At 67.3% G+C, this 22267-nt stretch overlaps 1 protein-coding gene across 1 annotated transcript; it reads right to left on the bottom strand.

The window, feature by feature from the left end:
• Positions 1 to 1290: 1290 nt before the first annotated feature.
• SCLY (selenocysteine lyase) lies at positions 1291 to 14622 on the bottom strand (the record flags this gene model as incomplete). The annotated part of the gene is made up of 12 exons (XM_084228168.1): positions 14547 to 14622; positions 12220 to 12332; positions 9127 to 9227; positions 8212 to 8368; positions 6563 to 6690; positions 6330 to 6494; positions 5485 to 5591; positions 4825 to 4861; positions 3141 to 3224; positions 2818 to 2917; positions 2481 to 2556; positions 1291 to 1462 (listed from the first exon to the last, which is right to left on the bottom strand). The coding sequence occupies exons 1-12, from the start codon at positions 14600 to 14602 to the stop codon at positions 1291 to 1293; spliced, it is 1296 nt and encodes a 431-aa protein (XP_084084294.1). The 5' UTR covers positions 14603 to 14622.
• Between the last annotated feature and the right edge of the window lie 7645 nt (positions 14623 to 22267).

Below are 22267 nucleotides of genomic sequence, written 5' to 3'. Positions count from 1 at the left end.
CGGTTACCTGATAAGTTGCACCGGCAGATGGGAGGCGGCTGGGGGGCGGGGGGAGCGCTGCCGAGCCTCTCCCGCCATGCCCGGCTGCAGGGGCAGGGGTGCGGGGCAGCGGTGGGCTCTGGCTGGCCGACCACCCCCTTCCTTGGTGGGGTGAGGGCGAGTCATCCATTCTCCCTCTCGAGAGGGTGTTTCTGGTCACCAGTGCGCTCCTGCCAGGATGGGGGGCCCCGCGTCTGGTCCCCGTCCGAGCAGTGGCCGTGGTGAAGCCTCCCGGGAGACCGTCTCACGGTACAGACCGCGCCAGGCCCGTCCTGGGGTGCTGGAGGCTCTGAGCGTACGCAGAGATGGAGGTGCCTGTCCTGAGAGGTCTGCTGGGTCCCAGCCCGCGCAGCCTGGGGGGCCATGATCCCAGGGAAGCCCAGGGCCCCAACTTCAGACAGGAGGGCTCTGGGGGCGAGGAGGGCCCCACGCGCCCCTGCAGCCCACCTCCCCGCCCGACTCCGGGGCTGCAGGCCGAGGCCTCCCAAGCGCATTTTCCAGGCTGCCAGGCAGCTTTCCGGAACGTCCCTGCGGCAGAGCTGGAGCACCAGGGTCACCGGCCTTGGCCCACGGGCACTGGCCGCCCAGGGCCACGGCCTCGAGCTGAGCTCCGTGGCTAACGCGCGGTCAGGCGGCTGACCCTCGCCCCGGCCCAGAGCGCCCGGCACCACCAGCCGGACACGCAGGGCGGAGGCTTGTCTGCGCTGTGGCGGGCCTGGCCGGCGCGGGTCTCCCCTGGAGCGCGTCGGCAGGGCCTGGTGTCCGCGCAGGGCCGGCTCAGGCGGACGCGGCTTCAGGCGAGCTGAGTCCCCTCTTGGGAAGGGCCAGAACTCACGGACGGCCGTGAGGCCGAGACGGGGTCAGAGGGCGCCCGGGAGCCGCCTGGGTCACGCGCAGAGCAGAGGGACCCAGCTCTGGGGTCGTGAGCTTGGCCTGGCAGGGCAAAGGACCGCGGGGCCAGGGGCATCGCCGGGTGGACCCCAGCCCTGGGTCGCAGGCGGAGGCTGGACCTCCCAGTCCCACGAGGGCGGCGGACAGCGGATGGTAAACACCAGGATTTTATGTCTGGATAAAAACACTCCCTTTGGAAGGGGGAGCTCCCCACAGGCTCGCCCCAGCTCCCGAGGGGCCATGGCTGCAGCGGGACCCACGCCCCACAGCCGTGGCGGCCCCCCACTCTGCCCGGGCAGTGGCCCGCTTTCCAGGCCGGTGGGGGCACTGCCCTGGGCACCAAGGAGGCGGCGGCCGGCCCTACGAGGCGCCCTCGGCCCGCGGCTTGCCCTCCAGCCGCGCCACGGCCTGCTTCAGGTCCTGCACGACGAGGTCCACCTCGGCCCTGGTGGTTCCGCGGCCCACGCTGAGCCGGAGGGCATTCCTGGCCACGTCGACGGGGACACCGCAGCTCAGCAGCACCGGAGACGGCCTGCGGGAGACCCGCATGAGAGTCCCGAGGACGGGCTGTGCGGCGGGGGCGGAGGGGCGCCGCCTCGCTCCAGCCCCCAGGTCCGGCTGCCTCGGCCCTCCACCCGCCCCCCCCCCCCCGCCCTGACCGAGTCCCTGTCTTCTCTCCCGGCCAAGGTCCCCGCAGGGTCCGTGGGCTGCGCCCTGGGGGCGTGGATGCGGCCCCCTCAGCCCCAGGGCCCCAGGGTTTTCTGTCTCCTGGGCTGCGGTGGGCGTCCCACCCCGCTGGGAGGGCGCGTCCCTTGCCACAGCCCCGAGTCCCTGCAGGGCTCGCGCTCAAGGCCCCTCTGCAGGCTGCCCGCGAGGCGAGGCAGGGCTGGAATTGTAGGCGAGGCCGTGGCGGGCCCTGCCTTCCTTCTGGGCCTGGTGAAGGGGTGCCCGAGCGGCGCCCCTGGGCTGAGCCTGGCTGCTGCTGGGGACTCTGGGCCACGCCCTGCATCCTGCCCCCTCGGGACCTCGCCCACAACCTGCCGCCCTGGGATGGGGGACTGCCCGCTGCGCATCAGCCCACGCTGCTGCTCTGTCCAGGCCCGGCAGCTCCCCACCCCCATCTCTGCGGTCCCCACTCACCCGGAGCCAGAGATGGGTCCAGGGCGCCGAGGCTCAGCCCGCACCCTCCCCTCTGCCCCCACCTGCCCAGCCCCGGCCCGGCTCCCTGCCCCAGAGACCCTCCTGCTCCTGGCGGGGGAGGGAGCATTGGGGACCTAAGTCCTACCCCCCAGCAGCGCCCCTATCATCTCCGGAAGCCACAGTCAGGGCCACGCTGCCTGTCCCCCGCCCCCCGCTGGCGCCTCCCCCCCCCAGGGCTCCCCCTGGGCGGCCCCTCTGATCCTGGGCAAGTCCTGCTCCCACACCTCCCTCCCGCGCGCCTCGCCCACTCCACTGCCGCTGGACCCGCTGGTCACCGGAGTCCCCGTCAGGCTGCTCCGTGCAGGCTCCGGCCCAGGCAGGCCCCCGAGCAGGACAAAGTGGGCACTTACCGGTCCCCCTGGTCCGAGTGGCACGCAGCCCCCACGCTGGCCAGCAGCGTCCTGCACTGGGCCAGCACCGAGCGGCCTGCGGAGACAGAGCAAGGTGTCCCGGGGGGGTCTGGCCCCAGCCCCCACCCCCACCCCCGCCTGCCCTGCCCCTGCAGTGCCGTTGTGCCCCTTCCCTGCGCAGGACACGACCTGCGCCCGGAGCGAGTGCAGCCGGCAAAGCGGGCGGGGGACACGGCCTGGCCAGGGCCCCAGTGCAGATGCTGCTGGGCCGTCCAGTCCACGCTCGAGGCCCCGCGCCCCCCGCAGCTCGGCCAGACCCACCACCCGTGGTCCTCACCTTGAAGCTGGGGTCCCAGGATGGAAAAGTTACACGTGTTGGGGAGTCGCTCGGTCCCTGGAAACCGGCTGTTCAGACGGATCCTCTTAGCAAATTCCACCTGCAGGTGCAGGACACTCAGGGCAGGGGCTCCCCCCCTGGAGGAGGGGCCTGCGGCTTCTCGGGAAGGAGGGCCCGACTGGAGTGCACGGTCGGCACCGGCACCGACAGAGAAGCACCCGGGGCCCCCAGGGCTGCTCGGAGAGCAAGGTCAGCTAGAGGACGCCCGGGGCCTGCTCCCCTGCAGCCCCGCCCCAGGCCGCCCCGCGCCCCTGCGCGCTCACCTGCAGCCTCTCCTCCAGGTAGTCGCGGATGTCCCGCATGTGGGCCTCGTACGCCTCGCAGTTGCGGGTCACCAGCTCCGCGGCCTGGGGTGGACGCGCGCGTGAGGGCCAGGAGGCCATGCGGCCGGCGGGGCAGGAGAGGGGCGGGCCCTAGTGACCGCGGACGCCCCCGTGCGTCAGGGCCCGGACGCTTCCAGGCTGAGACGCAACAAAAATGACCGAAAAGTGACGCCAGAGCTTGCGGCGCCCACCCCAGCGCCGGAAGCAGACACGACGTGGCCGCCACACGGGCAGCACTGGGGCGGGGACCACGGCCAGCCAGGGCAGCCCCCAGGGAGCAGTGTGGGCCGTGGACAAGCCCTGCAGCCCGAGACGGGGGTGCGCCTCGGTGCAGGAGGGGCTTGAGGAGCAGCGGGGGGTCCGCAAGACTATGGGGCGCCGGGCGGGGCGGTGCTGGGAGTGGGGCCAGGGAGTGGGGCCCCGGAAGCAGGGAGAGTGTGAGCGGGGGGAGCCGGCACAGGCAGCCCTGGAGGCTGGAGCTGGCCAGGCACAACCCGCCTGTCACGCCCCTGGTGGGCGCTGCACTCCCTCGAGCAGCCTGTCGTCGGGGCGCAGTCTGAGGGTCGCCTGATTGGGAACGAAGAGCTTGGAACCTTCTGAGTAACTGAATCACTCACTCACCCGCCCCCCAGGGCATCCTCTGTGCCCCCTTCCAGGCTGGCAAGGCCAAGCACAGGCTCTTGTGGTACTTCCAGAGCGACAGGAGGGGCTCAAGCAGGGAAGGGCGGAGGGTGGCAGCAAGGGGGCAGGAAGCTTCTGTGGGTGCAGCCTGGAGGACTGCCTGAAGGAAGTGGCTTTGAGCAGACCCTGAAGGGAACACGTCCTCCACAGCTGAGGTGTAACAGGCACCCCACCTTCCTGTCACAAGCCTCGGTCAAGGTGGCCCCCAAACCCTGTCCCCGCTCAGGCCCGTGGGGCTGTCCTGCGTGCGACGTGGACGAGGAGCCATGGCTGCCCCCGGTCGGCGCATCTGAGACTCACAGCACAGCTCCTCCCTCAGACCCGCTAAGCACGTGCACCTGCGCTCCCGGCCAGCGGCCACGAAGCGGCTTCTTGGCGCCCCGCTCCGTTTACGGGCGCTCCCTCGGGCAGTGTGGCTGGGAGGAGGGCAGCGCCCCCTGGCCCGCCGCGGGCTCCAGTGAGAACCGCAGAGGGCAGCTGTCCTCCCGCTGGGGCCGGGCCCCGGCCACCTGCAGGCCGGTCAGATGAGGGGCCTGGCGCTGTGCGCCCCGCCCCGCGCCCCAGTGGGGTCAGCGACAGCGAAGTGCCAGGTGAAGCTGCGGAGTCCGGGTGTGGGGTTCCTGGGCCTGCGAACGCAACGCCCAGCCCGCCCTGCGCCCGCGCCCTCCTGCTCCTCCTCCGCGCCTCGGTCACGTCTTTTCTAAGCAACCAGTGACCAGGAGTCAGGCGGCCCCTGGTCGTGTGCGCGGGCTCCACACTCTGGAACGCGGCGGGCTCCGAGCCACAGCCCTGGGCCAGAGCACGGGACAACCCGGACAAGACGGGGGTCGCCTCGAGGGACGGGCCCTTCCCTGGAGCTGGAGCACAGCCGGCGCCCAGCACGCTGGGGTGGGGGCAGCGGTGGTGGGACGAGAGAAGTGGGGTCGCCCCCGCCCCCACTCACCTTCCCGAGCCCGGCGATCATCGGGGTGTTCTCTGTCCTGAAAGACACGGGGGTCCTCAGTCCTCGTTCAGAGCAAGAGCAGACCCGGGCCCAGCCCGCCCCGAACACCAGCCTCAGCCCGCCAGGCCCACGCAGCCCCGCCCGGTCCACCGGGCAACACGTGCCGGGCGCCCCCAGGGGCAGTTCTCCTGGACCTTCTCCCACCCGGGAGAAACCCCTGACGGTGGACCCAGAACCCCTGCTCTGGTCCCCACCGCAGACCAGGCCGGCTCGGAGGGCTCAGCCGGCACCGGCCCCGCCACCCAACTTGCGCCTGGAGCCACTCCACTGCCAGACGTGAGTCCTCTGGGGTGGGCTTGGGCATCACAGGGCGTGTGCCCGTGAGCGCGTGGGGTGGGCGCCCTGTGGCTGGCTGGAGAAGTGGGCACGGGCTCGCCTGTCTTTCGAGGCCGTCCCTCGCTGGCCCGCGGTGGGCCAGGGCAGCCGGCGGACTAGCTGCTTGGAAGCAGGGAGGAGACGGCGGGTCCCTCCTCCGGCGGCCGCGCTGCTGGGCTGGCTCAGGCTCAGCTGGCGGGGGCCGCGGTCACGGCCCGGAGACAGAAGCCCCTGCCTCGCGGGCAGCACGGCCAGCAGGTTGGGCCGGAGCACCCTCTCCCTTACCCTGGCCGGAAACTCTGCTCCTGCCCACCTCCGAACAGCATGGGGTACAGCGGGGTGAGTTCCCCGAGTCCTCGCACGAAAAGTGCCCCGATCCTGGGGCCGTAGAACTGAAAGGGAAGCGGATTTACTCGGGGGAGCCTCGAGGGCCCCTGGACACGGGGCCGGGCGCCAGGGCGGAGCACGCTGGACGCACAGCCGCTTCGGGGCCCTCCCGCCCGGCCCCTCGTTCCCAGGACTCGGCAGAGTGACCGGGGCCTGGGGGCGCAGCACCAGCCCCGTGCGGGAGGCCCCTCTGCCGGGATCTGTGGAAGGGGAGAGCGGGCCGTTCCCGCGCGTGGCTCCACGGCCGCCGTCACACCACGCCCGTTCCCAGCGCCACGGCCTCGGCTCGGCACACACGGGAACCGGCTCCAAGCACTGTGCTTCCAGGCGGGCGCCAGACGGGGGCCAAGGCTCGGGGGGCTCTGTGTGCACCTGGCCACCCTGAAGGGGAGTCGCTAAACGAACCCCCACCCTAGGAGCCCCTGACCCTGCAGCCCCTGACCCCCACCGCTGGCCGAGCCCACGCCTGGGGTCCCCCAACACCCCCAGGCAGCACATGGCCTGGCCCGCCTGGCCGTCCCATGCGCCTGACAGTTGGGAGCCCCACGGTCCCCGAGCTTTAACTCCGGGGGGCTGGGCCCAGGGGCGCACTGGGCGGGCACCCTGAAGACCAGCGAATCCCTCTGAGCTCGGCCCACAGTGAGCTGGGGGGGCCCTGGGCCTTTCCTACGTGTGACCCCTGTTGTCAGTGACCCTGGCGCCCACATTTCAGGGCGGGGCTCCCCCTGGTGCCTGGGACGCACCTTGTGGCCCACGATGGTCAGGAAGTCCACCCCCAGATCTGCCACGTCCACACGCTGCTTCCCCAGGGCCTGGGCGGCGTCCGTGTGCACGAAGACACGGGGCAGCCCGGCGGCCGCGCGCTGCTGGTTCAGGCTCCGGACGCGCCGGCTGATGGCGGGCAGCGGCTGCGGGGGCGGGCAGTGAGTGCGGGGCCGCGGGCGGGGCGTGGGCGAGGCCGGCCCGCCCCACTCACCATGACCACGCCCGTCTCGTTGTTGGCCAGCATGACGCTCACCAGGCACGTGGCCGGGCGCACGGCCGCCAGCACGTCGTCCGCCTCCGCCCGTCCGCTCGCCGTGGACACCGGCACGAAGGTGACGGCTGCGGCAGAAGCAGACGGTCAGTCTCCGGGCCCTCACGGTTCATGTCCACTCGGCCCCACAAAGCGGTTTCTCGCAGCGGAGAAGCCAACTTCTTGAACGGGCTCCGGAAATGAGAAAGGAGCAGGCGCCGCCCCTTCTTGCCCACCCGCTGGACGTTCCGGCTGCTGCCCGCAGGGAAGGCCTCTTGGGGCACCTCCGCGCTGTGGCTGAAGACCATGCGGACCCTCAGGCCCTGAGGTCCGCTCGCACCCCAGGGCCCGGCCTTGCCTTCCATGCAACCCACATCTGCTGGGCACCCGCCATGCTGGGCACTGGCCCGCACTGCTGACCTCACGCCGCACCCGGAATGTGGGGAAATCGAGGCTCCTGGTTCAAAGCAAAGGGCCTTCCGCTTTCCCCAAGGTCCCACGGAAGGGAGAGGCATTTCTAGACCGGGTGGCACCTGCAAGCGGGATGTGAGGCGCCCCAGGGAGCAGAAAGGGGGTGCTCCTCCGTGCAGAGTGAAAGGACACCGAGCTGCTCAGGGTGCAACTGGGGGGCAGGGCCGGAAGCAGGGCGGGGAGCAGGGTGGGCAGCAGGGCGGGGCACGCGCTGCAGCAGGTGAAGCCCAGGGTCCAAGGGGGAGCAGTGAGTGGACAGTGCGGGCCTGGACACACAACCAGGAGAGGGACGGGGCCCAGAGGCCGGGCAGGCAGCCAGGATGCGCCAGCAGAGGACGGAGCTGGTGCGTCCGCCCGGACCCCACAGAGAAGCCGGGACGTGCATGTCCATCGGGCGATTAAAGCGGCAACAAAACCCCCAGGTGCTCGGGCTGAAGGCCAGGTGGCCGCTGGGGTGCCAGGCGGGACCGCGACTTTCTGCTCTGCTTTTCCGGGACCTCACGTCACGGCCGGCGCGGGCAAGCTGCTTGCAAACCTGCAAGGGGCCGCGCGGTGGGAGGGGCACAGGCCAGCCGCTGGGCCCAGGCGGGGGCGGGAGTGCAGGGGGCTGTTTCACAGCCTCCGAGGCGGAGGGCAGGCGGCAGGCGGCCGCTGCCACCGCCCTGCAAGGCCTCCAGGTTCAGGCCAGACCGTGTCCTATTTTGGGGCGCTCTGGTAAACACCGGCTTGTTGCTGGGACATAGGGGAGAGGCGCTGCTGAGGGCCCTGGAGAGACGCGCCGTGCCCGCCAGGCCAAAAAGGTTCTCACAGTTTCACTTTTGAAAGTGGCGGGTCTCACCCTGGGCTCAGGCCTCAGCCCCTCCAGCCGAAACCCCCGCCCGAGTCTGGGCGCCCCTCGGGAGGGCTGGGGTGGAGAGCCGTCCTGGGCGCCCAGATGCGGTTGCCCCCGCAGCTCTGTCCACTCGACCCTTGTCTTGTCAGAGACTTGGCTAAGCTCTGGGCTCCCAGCCCCGCCCTGGCCCTGGCTCCTCCTGAGCACCCCGGTGTGGCCGCGGCCTCCCGAGGGCCAGCAGGGAGCGTGGCGAGGGCAGTGACCGCGAGGCGCTGAGGATCTGCCTGCCCCACGCCTGGGCACTCACCCGCCGTGCCCTCCTTGGCCAGGCGCTCCAGGGGCAGGCGCACGGAGTCGTGCTCCACTGAGCAGGTAATGAAGTGGGGTGTGGCTGCCGAGGCACCCCCAGACGCGTGGCTTTCCTGGAACCAGCGCACCATGGACTGGATGACCAGGTTGTTGGACTGCAGAGACAGTGGGGGCGGCACTTACCAGCTGCCCGGGGAGGGCGACCTGCCCGCAGCACAGAAGACGCTCAGCCCCAGTCCCCGCCAAGACATCCAGCCACAGGGCCCCCAGAGCCCCCCAAGGTTGAGGGGCGCCCGCAGACCCGACGCCAGCTTCCAGCCAGGGCGGGTGGGGCCCATCCACCCCCCACCCCGGGGGCTCCCGGGACAGGGCTTGACTCCCGTTTTACAGGACTTACAGCACCTTGATAAGCAAATTTATTTCCTAAGCATTTGCTATTTTGGGGTGCTCTGGGGAACACCTAGTTGTGGCCGGGACGTACAAATAGTTGATCTTGGGAGCTGATAATTTGGCTCAACTGTCTTGTCAGGCCAACTGGGGTGACCGGGGCCTCCTTCCGGAAAGGCAATGCAGGGCTCCGCTGGCCAGCAGAGGCCCGGGGCCACCTCAGCGACCGTGAGCCTCTTCTGTCGATTCACACGTCACTGCCCGAGTGATCGCCCCTCCAGCTGCCACCCAGGCAGACAGCTCCGCAGGGGAGCCGCGGGGAGACTCTGGGGCGGCCGGAGCAACGGAAGGACAGGGCAAAGCAGGTTCCTCTGCACATGGCGTGGGGGTCCCCCACCCCGGGCCACGCCTGGCTGCGGTGCCCCTGTCCGCGACCTCATAGAACAGCCTGCTGGCGCCACCCGGAGGAGGGCACCTGCGCTTTTCTGCGAAGCTGGCTGCGAGGGCGCGCCCTTGGGAACGTTACCTCGGTGCCCCCAGATGTGAAGAGGATGTCCTGGGGGGCCCCGCCTATCATGGCAGCCAGGTTCTCCCGCGCCGCAGCGATGATGGCCTTGGCCTTCCGACCTGGGGGCCAGAATGGAAACTCCTGAGCGTCTCTCCACCGAGTCCAGCCCACCAGACGCGAGGGGCGGGGCGAGGAGACAGTTCCAAGACCGCCTGCCCGCCAGCGTGGACACGACACCCACCGCCTGGAGGACCTGCCAGCGGAGGGGGTTGGCGCCCATGGGGGCTACCAAGGCCCCATAACTGGAGTGGATGGAGGGACAGGGCTGCGTGGGGCGCTACAGGCCCGGACATGGTCGCCTCTCACCGAGGCTGCGGGTGCGGGGAGATGCCCGGGCCTCAGTGCGGGGCAGGGAAGGACAGACTGGCCAGCTTACGCTCTCGCTGCACAATCAGAATAAGCACAACCAGCTGATGGCTCCTGTTCACCAGGCCTGGTGCCCCCTGGCGCCGGGGACCAGGCACTGCCCGGCCTCCAAAGACGCAGTGTGCCCAGCGCCACCCGGCCCCGGACGGCGGAGGGAGGGGATCTGCACGTTTGCATCATGACGGCCGGCAGGTGCCCTCGGGGCCCGGCCCGCCCGGACTGGCTGGGGCCCACCCCAGCGGCCTAGGGCCCACCCCGGGGCCCGCCTTCTCCTGCGCACACCGCCCCCCACTCCTCACGTGCGAGCTCACTGGGGCCTTCTCCCCGGTTCAGAAACGCGTCTCATAAATCGCACATGGCTTTGCAAAACCTCCCTTGTCCACTCAGAAACAAGTCAGGCCCCGTGGGGCCACCTCGCCAGCGCTGGCCGCCAGAAGGGTGTCCGTGGAGAGACTGTTCCCGTGGTGGGGACGCTGGGGGGACAGTGTGGCCACTCTGAGGGGGCAGCTGGGCCTGACGGCGCAGCCAGTCTCTCCAGGTGGACACGACTCACCCATGTCCACAGCCCGCTCTTTGGCGTGGGCAACACTGGAGCCAACCGAAGTCCACCCAGGGAGGACGTCACGGCCCTGGAGGACACCACACGGCCCAACAAAAACAAGCGCGTACCCCAGAGAAGGGCGCCTCTTGCCTCGCTCCCTGGCCCAGGGCCGTCTCCACCATGCAGCCGCCAGGACAAAGACGTGGGCGCAGGGCGCAGGCACACCCTCCAACCTGGGCCGGAAACCACAGCGACGCAGGCAGCTTCCAGCGTGTCCTCAAAGGACTCGGCGCACCTTTCTCCCCCCTTCTCTCCTTCCCACCACGGGACTGCGGACGTGATGGCTGGAGCTGAGGCAGCCGCCTTGGCCATGAGGGGAAGGAGCCAGAAGAAGCGGGGTGCCTGGCCCCTGGTAGTGTCTTGATACTGCGTGGGCCCTGGCCTGAGGGAGAGAGAAACCCCAGGCTGTTTAAGCTACTCCCGGGGGGCGGTGGGGGGGGGGTGTCTCCCACAGTAAAGCTACATAAGACGTTTCCCACATCTGCTCTCATAGCTCTGCTCCTGGGGGCGGGCGGAGGTGGTTAACTGGAGATTACAGTCTTGGTGACAAAGAGTTTATTAGCTCATCAGAGGGAGGCCTGGAACCGGAATTGTCCAGCAGGTCTGCCCGGTGAGGGCTGTTCCGGCAAACGTGGTCAGGACATGGCTTATAGGGGCGACCGCAGCCCCGACGCCAGCTGTGATCGCCCTTGACGGGAGGGGCCTCTGGGTCTGGGTGCCCGATGGTCACTCGCTGCGTCCAGACTAGGGCGGGGCCCAGAAGAGAGTGCATCCTGCTGACGGGAACCCCACCGCACACCCTGCTCCACGTGCTCGTTCTGCTCCCCGGCCATCGCCCCGGTCGGCCGTCGTGGGACAGAGCAGGCAGCAGGAGCCGCTGTCCCCAGGGCCCCGGGGACTTGAGCGCTCTATACCAGCAAGGCTGTGAGGGCAGCTGGACAGCGGACCTCCCCTCACGGCCCGGGCGTCCTCTCAATGGAGCCACAGGCCGTGGCCCGTGGGGAAGCAGGGCCGTGCCTCCTGCGCCTTTCCTCTTGGCATTTCTGCCCCAGCCCAGCACACAGGGAGCCACGGGGTTTGAAATCACGGCTCTGTTTATTCGAGGCCTCCAGGCCCGCCCGCCTCCTCCAGAGCATGTCGCCCTGAGGGATATTCCTGGACTTCTGCAAGACAAATGCTTTTTATTGGCATTTGAACTTACTCAAGTTTCAAGCTTAAAGCCGGGAAAGTTCAGTGTTACTGGAGAGATTAGCCACAGGCAAAGTCCAAGGAGTGGGTTGATCAGTGACCGGCACCGGCTTTTAACAAGCTTTCATTTGACGGCTGTGAGCTCTGACTCAGCCGCAGACGCCAAGGCCCGCCCCACCGCCTGCCGTGACCTTGACTTCCACTTCCACCGGAGAGTTACTTAGCGATCACCGTCCAGACGGTCCATCTTTTTTAAAGATTTATTTGTTTATGCGTACAAGAGCTGGGGCGCAGGCCAGAGGTGCGGGGTGAGAGGACTCCCCAGAGACACAGTGGGGAGCAGAACAGGCGGACCCACTGAAATCCACTGCTGAGGGGGCAGCAGGGAGATGGGGGGCTCTGCTGCGCCCTGTGGGTCAGCTCCCTGGCCCGGATCAAGGGGCCGGCCATGCTGAGACTTGCCTGCCCCCCCAGGGAGGCCCCAGATAATGGATCCTAATCACCCCTGTTAAACCTGCAGTGAGAAGGGCAGAATGAGCCCCACCGGCCTCTGCACAGTCCCCGAGGCTGCAGCCAGTGCTGCAGACGCCCTGCCAGGCCCCCAGAGTGAGGCGGGTGAGACGCTTCTCCTCGTTCTAGTCGGAGAATGTGAAAGTGGTTTCACAAAAGCCTGGATTAATGGGATCCGAGCTGGGTGGCTGTGCAAGGCCCAGCAGGGCGGTCAGCACAAAGACCCTTAGCCCGACCCCGCTCCCGGCGGGGCGCTGGAGACGGACAGCCGCTGGGTCCGCGCGGACTCGGGTCTGCAGGAAGCACAACCTGGGCTCACAGGAGGGGTCTGTGGTTCGGGGTGGGGAGCCGGGGCGGTGGGCAGTTCCTGGCAGCCCGTCTCTTACCTGCAGGGTAGGGACTGCTGGGATTCCCCCAGGCGTCCCGCATGGCCTCGGCCACGGCCTGGATGACCTCCGGCTCCAGGGGGGTGGTGGCGTTGTAGTCCATGTACACTGTCCTGGGGGCGAGAACAGAGCCCAGCGGTTAGTTCAGAGCCACAACTGCTGAGGGCGGCGCCTCCACAGGCCGGAGGGCAGGGCGGGCAGCTCCCCAGGGGGCTGGGGGGTGTGGGGCTCTGCAGGAGCTCCATGGAGGGGCTTCACCGGGGTGGGGGGGACGGGGGTGGGAATCCATGGGGGTGGGGGCCTCCATGGAGGGGCTCCACGGGGGCTCTGTGGGGGACTCTGCGGGGAGTTCGGGCCTGAGACGGGGGAAGCCCCAGACGGGCACCCTCACAGGGGGCACCCACGCCTTGCCAGCTTCCTGTACAACGGACAGAGGCCACCGTCCTTCTACCCCTCACAGGACTGAGGGTCACTCCAATGGAAAGACGGAAGGAAGCCTTATGTAGGGACCCCACTCGTCCAGGGTCCCCCAAAAGTTCTCTCCCTCCTTGGCTGTTTCAGCTCTTCACCGGGCAGTTCTCTTTTCTCTCCCCGCCGGACTTTCCATTTCTTGGCCTTGCATGACCATCTCCCTCCCTCCATATTCTAGGTCTCTGTGTCCACTCGACCTTCCTAGTGAGGCCCCTGAGGTCCACGTATAGCTGCCCCCTGAGCCCCCACAATCCTCTGCAGCCATTGGCGCATCCCTGGTTTGTTGTCCACAGTACGTGGGCCACGTCCCCTCATGGCTCAGCAGGCAGCACCGAGAACGAAGCTGGCACACAGGACAAGCCGGTCACGTAGAAAACGCAGGCCTGAAGCCCCCGGGGCCGGAGACAAATACGCTCGTTACTCTACCCGGCTGGGAAAACCCACAACGGGTAACCCGGTGAGAGTAAAATGCAGCAACCAGGCACAGTTACGAGCCGTCCAGAGTGGCGCGCCCAGCCTGCTGGGCCCCCCAGCCGCCGGGGGCGGGGGAGGCTGGACGCCGGCATATGGGGCCCGGTGCCTGCCCCGCTGCCACCGAACCCCGCGGCGTGCTCAGCCCCCACATTCTGAGGGCTCTGACTGCAGTCGCTCAGTCGCCGCCTGGTCTCCTGACCCACGGCCTGGATGTCAGGTGGAGGCGCTGCTGACAGACAGGGCTTACCAGACCCTCGGTGAGGATTCGAACCCGGGAAGCGGCCCCACAAATTGTACCCCGGGAGCTGTTCCAGCAACCATGAGTTTGAGTTGAGTTTATATAAGTAGCAACAGGTGGGCCAAAGACATGGGGACGCCCCAGGGGCGCAGCTGGTTGAGCACAGTGCAGTGAAGTTATCCGCAGCCTCTGCAGCGCGGGCTCGATCCCCGGCCGCCGGCGAGGGTCCCACACGGCGCGCAGACCTCTCCTGCCGCCCGCTGCTCCCCTCGGCAGTGGATTTCCTCAGTCTGCCTGTTCTGCTCCCCGCTCTGGCTCTGGGGAATCCTCTCACCCCCACACCTCTGGCCGGCACCCCGGCTATTTATAAATAAATACATCTTTAGAAATATGTGATGGGGGCGGGGAGGGAGCTTCTGCTTCTAAGTGACTTTAACATGAGGACGGGCCGAGCCTCTGAGCCAGGAGACGCCAGGCTGGGTCCCCGCAGATCCTCTTTATCCTCCCTACTCCTGGGTCAGCCCGGGGGGCGGGCTGGGGGGCGGGCGGTGACCCCGCGAGGACGCGGGCTTCTGCCAGAGCGGGGAGGGCTCCCGGGACTTCAGCTCCCGACCGGCCGCCTCTGCCGGCGCCCCGCACGGCACGGAGCAGCCCCCGCTGCCCACGGCCAGGACACGGCGCGGGGGACAGTCTCGGGGGGCCGCGGCCCCCCACGGGGCACCGGCCTGCGCGCCGCGTGGGATTCGGGTCTGGCGGGCGCGGGAGACACGCGCGCCCCTCCCGCCCCGCAGAGCAGCCCCGAGGCGGCCGCCGGCCCGGCGCCCCCCCCCCCGGAGCGGGCCTCCCGCCGGCGGAGGCAGGGGCGCCCCCCCGCACCCCCCCGCACCCCCAGGGCCTCCCGGGGGGGGGGGCCGAGGCTCCCGCCTGAGTCACCACAGAGCACCCCCGGGGTTTCGGGGCCCCCCGCGCCCCCCGCGCCCCCGCGGCCGGGGCCTCTGTAGCCCAGCGCGGCCGGACGCGGGGCTCCGGCGCGGGCCGGCCTCGAGGCGGGCGGGTGTCCCGGGAGTCCGGCCCGCGCCCCCGGAGGGCTTCCCGGAGGAGGGCGCCGGCGCCCCGCCCCGCCCCGCCCCGCCCCGCCGCGCACCTCTCGGGCGGGGTCTCCTCTGCGCGGCCCCGCGCGGCCCGGCCCGGCGCCTCCATCCCGCCCGGCGCGACGCGGGTCCCGCGCGGCCGCCCCGGGCCTGTCAAGCCGCGCGCGGGCCGGGCCGGGCGGGGGCGGGGCGGCGGCGCCGGGGCGCGGCCGGATTGGCTGAGCTGCTCGCGGCCGGCCAATCCCCGCGCTTCCGCGCGGCGGGCGGGGAGGCGGGGCCTCCGGGACGGGGAGGGCGCTCATTGGCCGCGCGGCGTCAGGTGACCGGCGGGGGCGCGGCTTCGCGCGGGGCGCGGGGCGCGGGGCGCCGGGCGCCGGGCGCGGGGCGCGGGGCGCCGGGCGCGGGGCGCCGGGCGCGGGGCGCGGGAATTTCTCACGGGAGCCCCCGCGCCGCCTGGATCTCGAGCGGCAGAGGGGTCCCCGCCCTGCCGGCGGGGAGTTAGGGTGCAGGGGTCCGAGCACCCCCGAGCCGGGCCGGGGGTCGGACGCTTTGCTGGCTCGGCCCGTCCGGCCTTGGGGTGCGGGGTCCGCTCCCCTCTCCGCACCCCGCTCGCGCGCGGAGCCGCCCTCCGGGCGGTGCTGCCGGCAGCTGAACCCCAAACCCGGACAAGCTGGGCGCAGCCCGGGGCCCGGGACCGGGAGGCGCGGGGCGGGGCCGGGGAGGAGGGGGGCGGCCGGGCGGGGCGTCCTGCAGAAGTGGGGGGCGGAGCGAGGGCGGAAGGCACGGGGACCCCCGAGGGGAGCTAGTCCGCGAGAGGCACCGGCAGGGCGGGCGCGGGTCGGAGGTGGGGTGAAGGAGGCGGCGGGACCCGGGCAGGGACGGTGGCTGCTCCCCAGGGCCGTGGGCGTGGGAGCGGGGAGAGGCTGTGTCCGGGGAGTCGGTCACGAGGCGCCCCTGCGGCCGGTGCACCCCGGCCAGGACCCGTGGCGAGGCCGCCGGGCCCTGCGCTGGCAGCGCCCCCCACGCGCAGGCGGGATGCCGCTGCGTCCAGGCGGCTGGCCCCGGGCGGCGGGGCAGGGCGAGACCTAAGAAGGGACGCTCGGCCGCCAGCTCCCGGAGGACCCGCGGGGCGGAGGCGAGACCTGCAGGGAGAGAGTGGACACGTCATTTTTATTTTTCAGATGGCAGTTGTAAGAACAAAAACAATGAAAAAACAGATTTTGGATGTGAAAGCTAATAACCGAGGCTTAAAATCTCAGTTGTTGGGGGGCAGCGTGGGGGAGCGAGGGGCTCTCGGGGCGCGGCGCGTTGTGGGTGCTAGAGGCGGGTGCCGCCGTCACACGCCTGTGAATCCCAACGGAAACTCGCACACCAAGAGTGAACTTCAACAGGAGCCGTGGACTTGGGGGGCAAAGTGTCAGCGCAGCTTCGTCAGCTGTACCGAATGACAAATTGTGGGGTGTCGTACTAGGGAGGCTTGCATCCACTTTTCTCTCAATTTGCTGTCCATCGACTTCTCTAAAACAAGTTCTATTTCCAAAAAAACCAACAGATGGACCAGATAGAACAAGTGTAGCAAAGGATGAGTGAGAGGCGCCTCCCTGGGCGCAGGGTTATGTCTCAGCACTATCAAGCTGTCGCCATCCCCTGCGGCCTGGGTTCAATCCCCAGGCAGGGAGTGACGCACACAGTGCAGCAGACCTCTCCTGTCCCCCGCCGCTCCCCTCAGCAGGGGATTTCAGTGATCCACCTGTTCTGCTCCCCAATTGTCTCTGGTGAATCCTCTCACCCACACTCCCTGCACCTCTGGCCTGCACCCCAGCTCTGTATGCATAAATCAATCCTTAAAAAAAGTGGGTGAGGGCCTCCCTGGTGGCACAGCGGTTGAGCGCTGGGTTGCGAAGCTGCCCACAGCCTCTGCAGTGCCTGTTCGATCCCCGGCTGCTCCCCGGCCACCGGGGGAGGGTCCCGCATGGCGCGCAGACCTCTCCTGCCGCCCGCTGCTCCCCTCAGCAGTGTCCTTCGGTCCTTCTGCCTGCTCTGCTCCCCGCTCTGGCTCTGGGGAATTCTCTCACCCTCCCGCGCTTCTGACGGTAGCCAGTGCTTGTATAAATAAATAAATAAATAAATCTTAAAATAAATAAATAAATAAATGGGCGAGAGCCCTAAGCGTGCCTGAACACGGATTCTGACTATATAGAAAGCTCAGAAGTGGAGTTGAGAAACACCAAAGGAAATCCTGCCCCCCACCCCAGTATAATGATTCTAGAGGGGGGTGTTTCCCTGCAGGGGCCGCCTGGCAAGTCTGGGCCCTGGGGGTCATACCGGGGGAGTGGGTGCCTCTGGCGCTGGTTGGGGGGGGCACAGGTATGTTGCTTGTCTCCGCCGCACTCAGACTCCCGTGTACACAGCCTGGCCCCATCTCCACCAGATCTGTTCCTGCGGCCCGAGGTCTTTGTCCAAAGTTTCTTTTGGAGCTGCTGCTGGTAAACCTCATCGTTCAGGGCCTCCCCGTTGGCGCAGCGGTTGAGCGCTGGGCTGCGAAGCTGCCCGCGGCCTCTTTCGCGCCGGTTCGATCCCCGGAGGGTCCCACATGGCGCGCAGACCTCTCCTGCCGCCCGCTGCTCCCCTCAGCAGTGTCCTTCGGTCCTTCTGCCTGCTCTGCTCCCCGCTCTGGCTCTGGTGAATCCTCTCACCCTCCCGCGCTTCTGACTGTGCCCAGTGCTTGTGTAAATAAATAAATAAATATTTAAAAAAAAAAACCAAAAACCTCAGCGTTCATACATATGAAGGCAGTATTTTGGCCTTCACCTTCTGAAAGCAGACATTCTAAGTGGCCACCCCTCCGCCCTGTATTTTAAAGATGTTTCTTCGCTGTTTTCTAACTTGCTGGTTTCCGAGGAGACCTCTGCTGTCGCCCTTGCCTGTGATCCGCCATGTGTTGTCTTCACTTCCCGCCTGCTTGTAACGTTTCTGCTCTGGTTTAAAGCCACTTAGAATGTCACCTGTTGCTTCGGGTTCGCTGGCCGTGGACCTGTGGGTCTATTTTGTCAGGTTGGGGGGGGGGTTCCGTCTCCTGCTTCTCTCCCGGCCGCTCCAGGCCCGCCGCGGGTGTGAGCTGTGGGCCGGGACGCCCCACTCTGAGGTTCTGCGCTTCCCCGCAACGCCCCTCGTTGTGGGCGGTTACCGCCATCGCCAAGCTCAGGCATCTTTTCTGCAATATCCGACCTGCCGTTAAGCCAACCACTGTCCTCCTCCAGGTGTCTTTCTTCTGGAAGTTGAATTTGGACTTTTGCCCCTTCCCCGCCCCTGAGTTAACACGCATGCTCTTTCCTCTCGCTCTTGTCTACGCTTGATCCCTGTCGTTCCCGGGGCCGTTCCGACGCTCTGATTTCCCATGGCCCTGGTCCCGTTTCCTCTGCACACCCTGTCATTCCCGCCCTGTCCCGAGACACGATGACACGCATCACTGTAGCGAAGGTGTACGGCGCGACTTGCATCTTGATCCCCACGTCTGCTTGGCATCCACTCTCTCACACGACACAAAAAAGCAAAAAACAACAAACCAACCTGGGGTAGGGGGTGCTTGTGACTTTATTGAACGCTAGCTCGTGTCCCCCACCCTTGGGCGCTTCGTTATATTGTCATGGAAGATTTTGTCCCAATCACTGCGGATCTGCAGGCGGCTGAGATAAATGCTGTGGGGCCCTTTGTCCGGTTGTCATGTTTACGATGGTGAAACCTCCCAAGACTAGAGCAACCTGCGGCCAACCTGCCTTTTGGGGCAATGAGACCGCTTTGTAATCGCTGATTTTTTTTTTTTTTAAGTGTTGGTGATGTTCCCTCCCTCCCTCCCCCTCTCCCTCCCTCCCTCCCTCCAGCACCAGGTACAGTCAGAAGCGCCGGAGGGTGAGAGAATTCACCAGAGCCAGAGCGGGGAGCAGAGCAGGCAGAAGGACCGAAGGACACTGCTGAGGGGAGCAGCAGGCGGCAGGAGGGGTCTGCGCGCCAGGTGGGTCCCTCGCCGGCGGCCGGCGCTGCAGCTGTGGGCAGCTTCACAGCCCAGCGCTCATCCGCTGCGGCACGGGGGGAGGCCCTGTAATCACTGATGTTAACGTAAATCTCCCGCCTTACTGATCCTCTTGCCAACCACCTGCTTCTCTGAACTTCCCTTCTTGTGGGCTATTTAAAAAAAATTCTGTCATGATTTCTCAATAGTTTTAAAAATTATACTTCACATATCATTGAAATTCACATGATTATATGAATTATAATTCTATAAGTGTATGTGAATTGTAATTCACATGCCATAAAACCCACCTTTGAAAGTGTTACGTAGTGGATTTTAGTAGTCACCACCCATTTCAGAGTATTTTTATCATCCCCAAAGAAACACGCCCAGTAGCACCAGGCCCCCCCCCACCTCGCCCCTGGGCATTCCTGTTAAGTGGGATCCCGCAGGGCAAGACCTCAGAGGCCTGGCCCCTTCAGGTCGAAACATGTAGCAGTGGCCTGTTGACCCCCAACGGGCCCGCGGCCGTCCCGGTGCCCGACTACTGGGGACAATGGCGCTGGACATTCAGGCCCCGCTAGCAGGCATCGCGCCCTTTCTCCTGCTGGCGTGCCCAGAGCAGGGTGTGCGGGGTGACCCACTCATCTCATTGTGCCGAGCAGCTCCCAGAATGTTCCCAAGTGGCCTCACCATTTGCCTTCTGCCTGGGGCACACGAAAGCTCCACCCCCAACATCACCTGCGACCCTTGTTCTTTGCCCTTTCGGGCCCCTTGGGGGTGAGCTGGCTCTGCACCTTCTTCCCAGCTGTGATCGTAATCCTCGAGCCCTGCGTGTTCCTAACTCAGAGCTCCCACCACCCCTGGGCGCCCTCAGTGACGTGGGTGATAGAGGTGACAGGAGCCTTTCACCTGCGCTGGAAGCCGCTGTGACTTTGGGGCGCTGGCTGCGGGGGAGCCGACCACGTGGTTACAGGTGGGCACTCCCGGCACCCCTCTCCCCACTAACCAGCCGCCAGCGGCCCGCAGCGAGGTCTCCTCAGCAGCCCCGGCTGAGGGGCTAGCAAAGACCCAGCTGGTGAGCAGGCAGGGTGCCGGGAGGGCGCGCGGGGCCCCCCACCCCGCCTCACAGGCAAGCTCCCCTGTTCTGTTGGCAGCGAAGCCTTTCCCGAAGCAGTCATGGAGAAAGGAACTTGTCTTTCTGGGTCCTGGGAGCCGTTCTAGCAAATGACTGACCTGGGGTGGAGCCCGACTTAGAGCCCGTCAGTCCGACCAGAGACCTCGCGCTGTCCCTGGCTTCTGCGGTGGGGGCGGCCCTGCTGAGCCCGCAGGCCGCAGGCCCTGGCGCTGACCCGGCCAGGGGAGGCTGAGCGCCGAGAGCCCCTGGGCAGGCCACGTGTTCCGGTCGCCGGCAACAGCCTCTTCCTGGAGCGCACCGGCCACCGCCGCGACGTGCCCGCGGCTAATGCTTCAGCTGTTGGGCCTCGAGTGTTCCGGTGCCGGGTGCTGCCCAGGTCTGCCGGGCGGCATCTCCCGAGCCTGCTCTTCGCCTCCTGATGCCCTTGGAGGCCAAGGCCCAGCCCCCGTGCCGCTCTGGCTGCTGTCCGGGCGGCCCGCGGGGCCAGGGCGTGCGTGTGTGTTTAGCTCTGGCTGAAGACCTGGCGCCCCACGGCAGCGCCGCTGTTTCCCAGGCCCTGGAGTTCCCCTGGTCTCCACGCACCTGACTTGGCGTCTGCGGCGTGGACGCGCCCACGTGGCCATCTCGGCAACGTTTGCAGAAACCCTTCCCGCAGCGGCCTCGGCGGAGGCGCGGGCTTCCCCGAGCCAGCACACGGCGCGGCCACCCGCGCGGGAAGGCGAGTCAGACTTCGCGCCCCTGGACTGTGTGGGCGTCGGAGCCCAGCCTGCTACTGTCAGCATCAGCTTGGCCGGGCCGCCCTCCAGCCCTCCAGCCCCCGGGGCCTCCCACCAGGGTGCTGGGCCCGCCCTCCCCCATCCCCTCCCTCCCCTCTAGGTCTTAAACATCTTTGGGGGGTTTTATTCTATTGTAACTGGAGTCCTTAACCTCGTTCTGGGGCCGCTCAGTTCCTGTAGGGAAACAACCGGTTTGGGGCCACTGGGCTGCCCCTCGAGCCTGGCAGCACCTGTCCAGCGGGCGAGGCCCAGGAGGTGGTTCCCACGGCCACTGGTTTGCTCCTGACAGCCCTGGAGGGAGGCTGCGAGGGGGCGCCCCCCGCCTGCTGGCCTGTTCCTGCCGCGGGGCTGGGCATGCCGGGTGGCCCGGGGGTATCATGCCTCAGTTCTGAGACTGAACAGCTGCTCCGTGGGTGACTTCTGTTCATCTCCCCGGTTCTAAAGGAGCTGACAGAATTTTTGCCTTTTGTTGCTTTTATGAGGGAGAAAAGTTCGAGACGTTCTTTGCCAAGCTGCCCGCGGTCGCACCTGCTGGCCCCGTCACTGCTCCCCAGGCTCCGAGGCCGTTCCGGGGAGACTGCGCGCGGCTTCCGGTCTCTGCACGTTTATCACGTTCATGGAGGTGAGGAAGCCTCCCCCGCACTGACTTCCCTACCTTCTCTCGTCTCATCAGATGAATCCCCTACGACTTACGAAGACTTCCGCCTCCATCATCACCTTCCTGGCTGCAGACTTCCCTCCGGCCATCTTGACGGGCAGCTCTGCCAGCGACACATTCTTAAAGAATTTCCCTGCCAGTATCTTGATTTCACTTTCATTTTTGAAGTTTGAGGGATACAGAACCCGTGACTGACGTTTTTCTGCGCCTGAGCAGCGGCAGGTCACTTCCTCTCAGCCTTCGCGGCTTTGCAGGAAACAAGTGGCTCGCAGGGTGCCCCGACGGGTAGCGGGGCCCTCCTCTGAGGGCTTTCGGGTTTATATAAACTTGGCTTTGGCGTGGACTTTTCGTTTGGCGTTCACGCAGCTTCAGGGCTCTCTCAGAAACGATTCTCCTGCCAAACTTGGGTCCTTCCCAGCTCCCTTTCTTCACGTTCTTCCTCTCGGGGCCAGGAGTGCTGCTGTCGGGCCTGCTCCCACCCCCCCCACCCCCCCAGTGCCACAGCTGTGCCCCTCTCCCGTGCTGCCTCCTGCTCCAGGTGAGCCGGGGCTCCCGGGCCCTCCCCGGCCCTGCCAGTCAGTCTTCCCACTTGCCAGTCCTAGGAAGGTCACAGGCGAGGAGGCTGCTGCCTCCTGCACCCCAACGTCTTTCCAGACAGGTGTGCAAATCCCCAGGGAGGGACTTGAAGGCGGGAAGCGTGCAGGGCACTGTGACATCCGTCACCGGCAGGCAGCAGGCAGGGTCCTTCCCAGACTCCACCTGAAACGTGGGAGCTGCTGCAGACAGCGGGCCCAGCAAGACGCGGGCTGCACAGAAGTGTCTTTAAGGCAGTGGCCTCCCTGGAAGGTGCATGGCCGACTTCATTGGCCGCTGGGGGAGACCAGGTAAGCCACTCCCAGGAGTTCCCACGCGCCAGCCTGCCCCACAGCAGCGGCAGGGCGGCCCCCCAGAGCCAGGAGGGTACAAAAGCAGAGGCAGGTGGGGCTCCGCCTCAGGGCAGTGCTCTGACCCCGGGACACTGAAGGGGAGGGGTCTTGCAGGTGCAATGCTTGAGAGATGAGGGGACCCCACGCTGGACCACCACACACAGCTGCCTTAACAAACCCCAATCAGTGGCACATGGGGACGTGCCAACATTTGGCAGCACTGTGCCCCCGGGCCTGCCCCCGACGTCTCCCTGGCAGCCCTGCCTG

Source organism: Talpa europaea, assembly GCF_964194135.1.
Source record: "Talpa europaea genome assembly, chromosome: 1".
Lineage (NCBI taxonomy): Eukaryota > Metazoa > Chordata > Mammalia > Eulipotyphla > Talpidae > Talpa > Talpa europaea.
The sequence above is the reverse complement of the archived record's forward strand: the minus strand, read 5'-3'. Positions and strand labels throughout refer to the sequence as shown.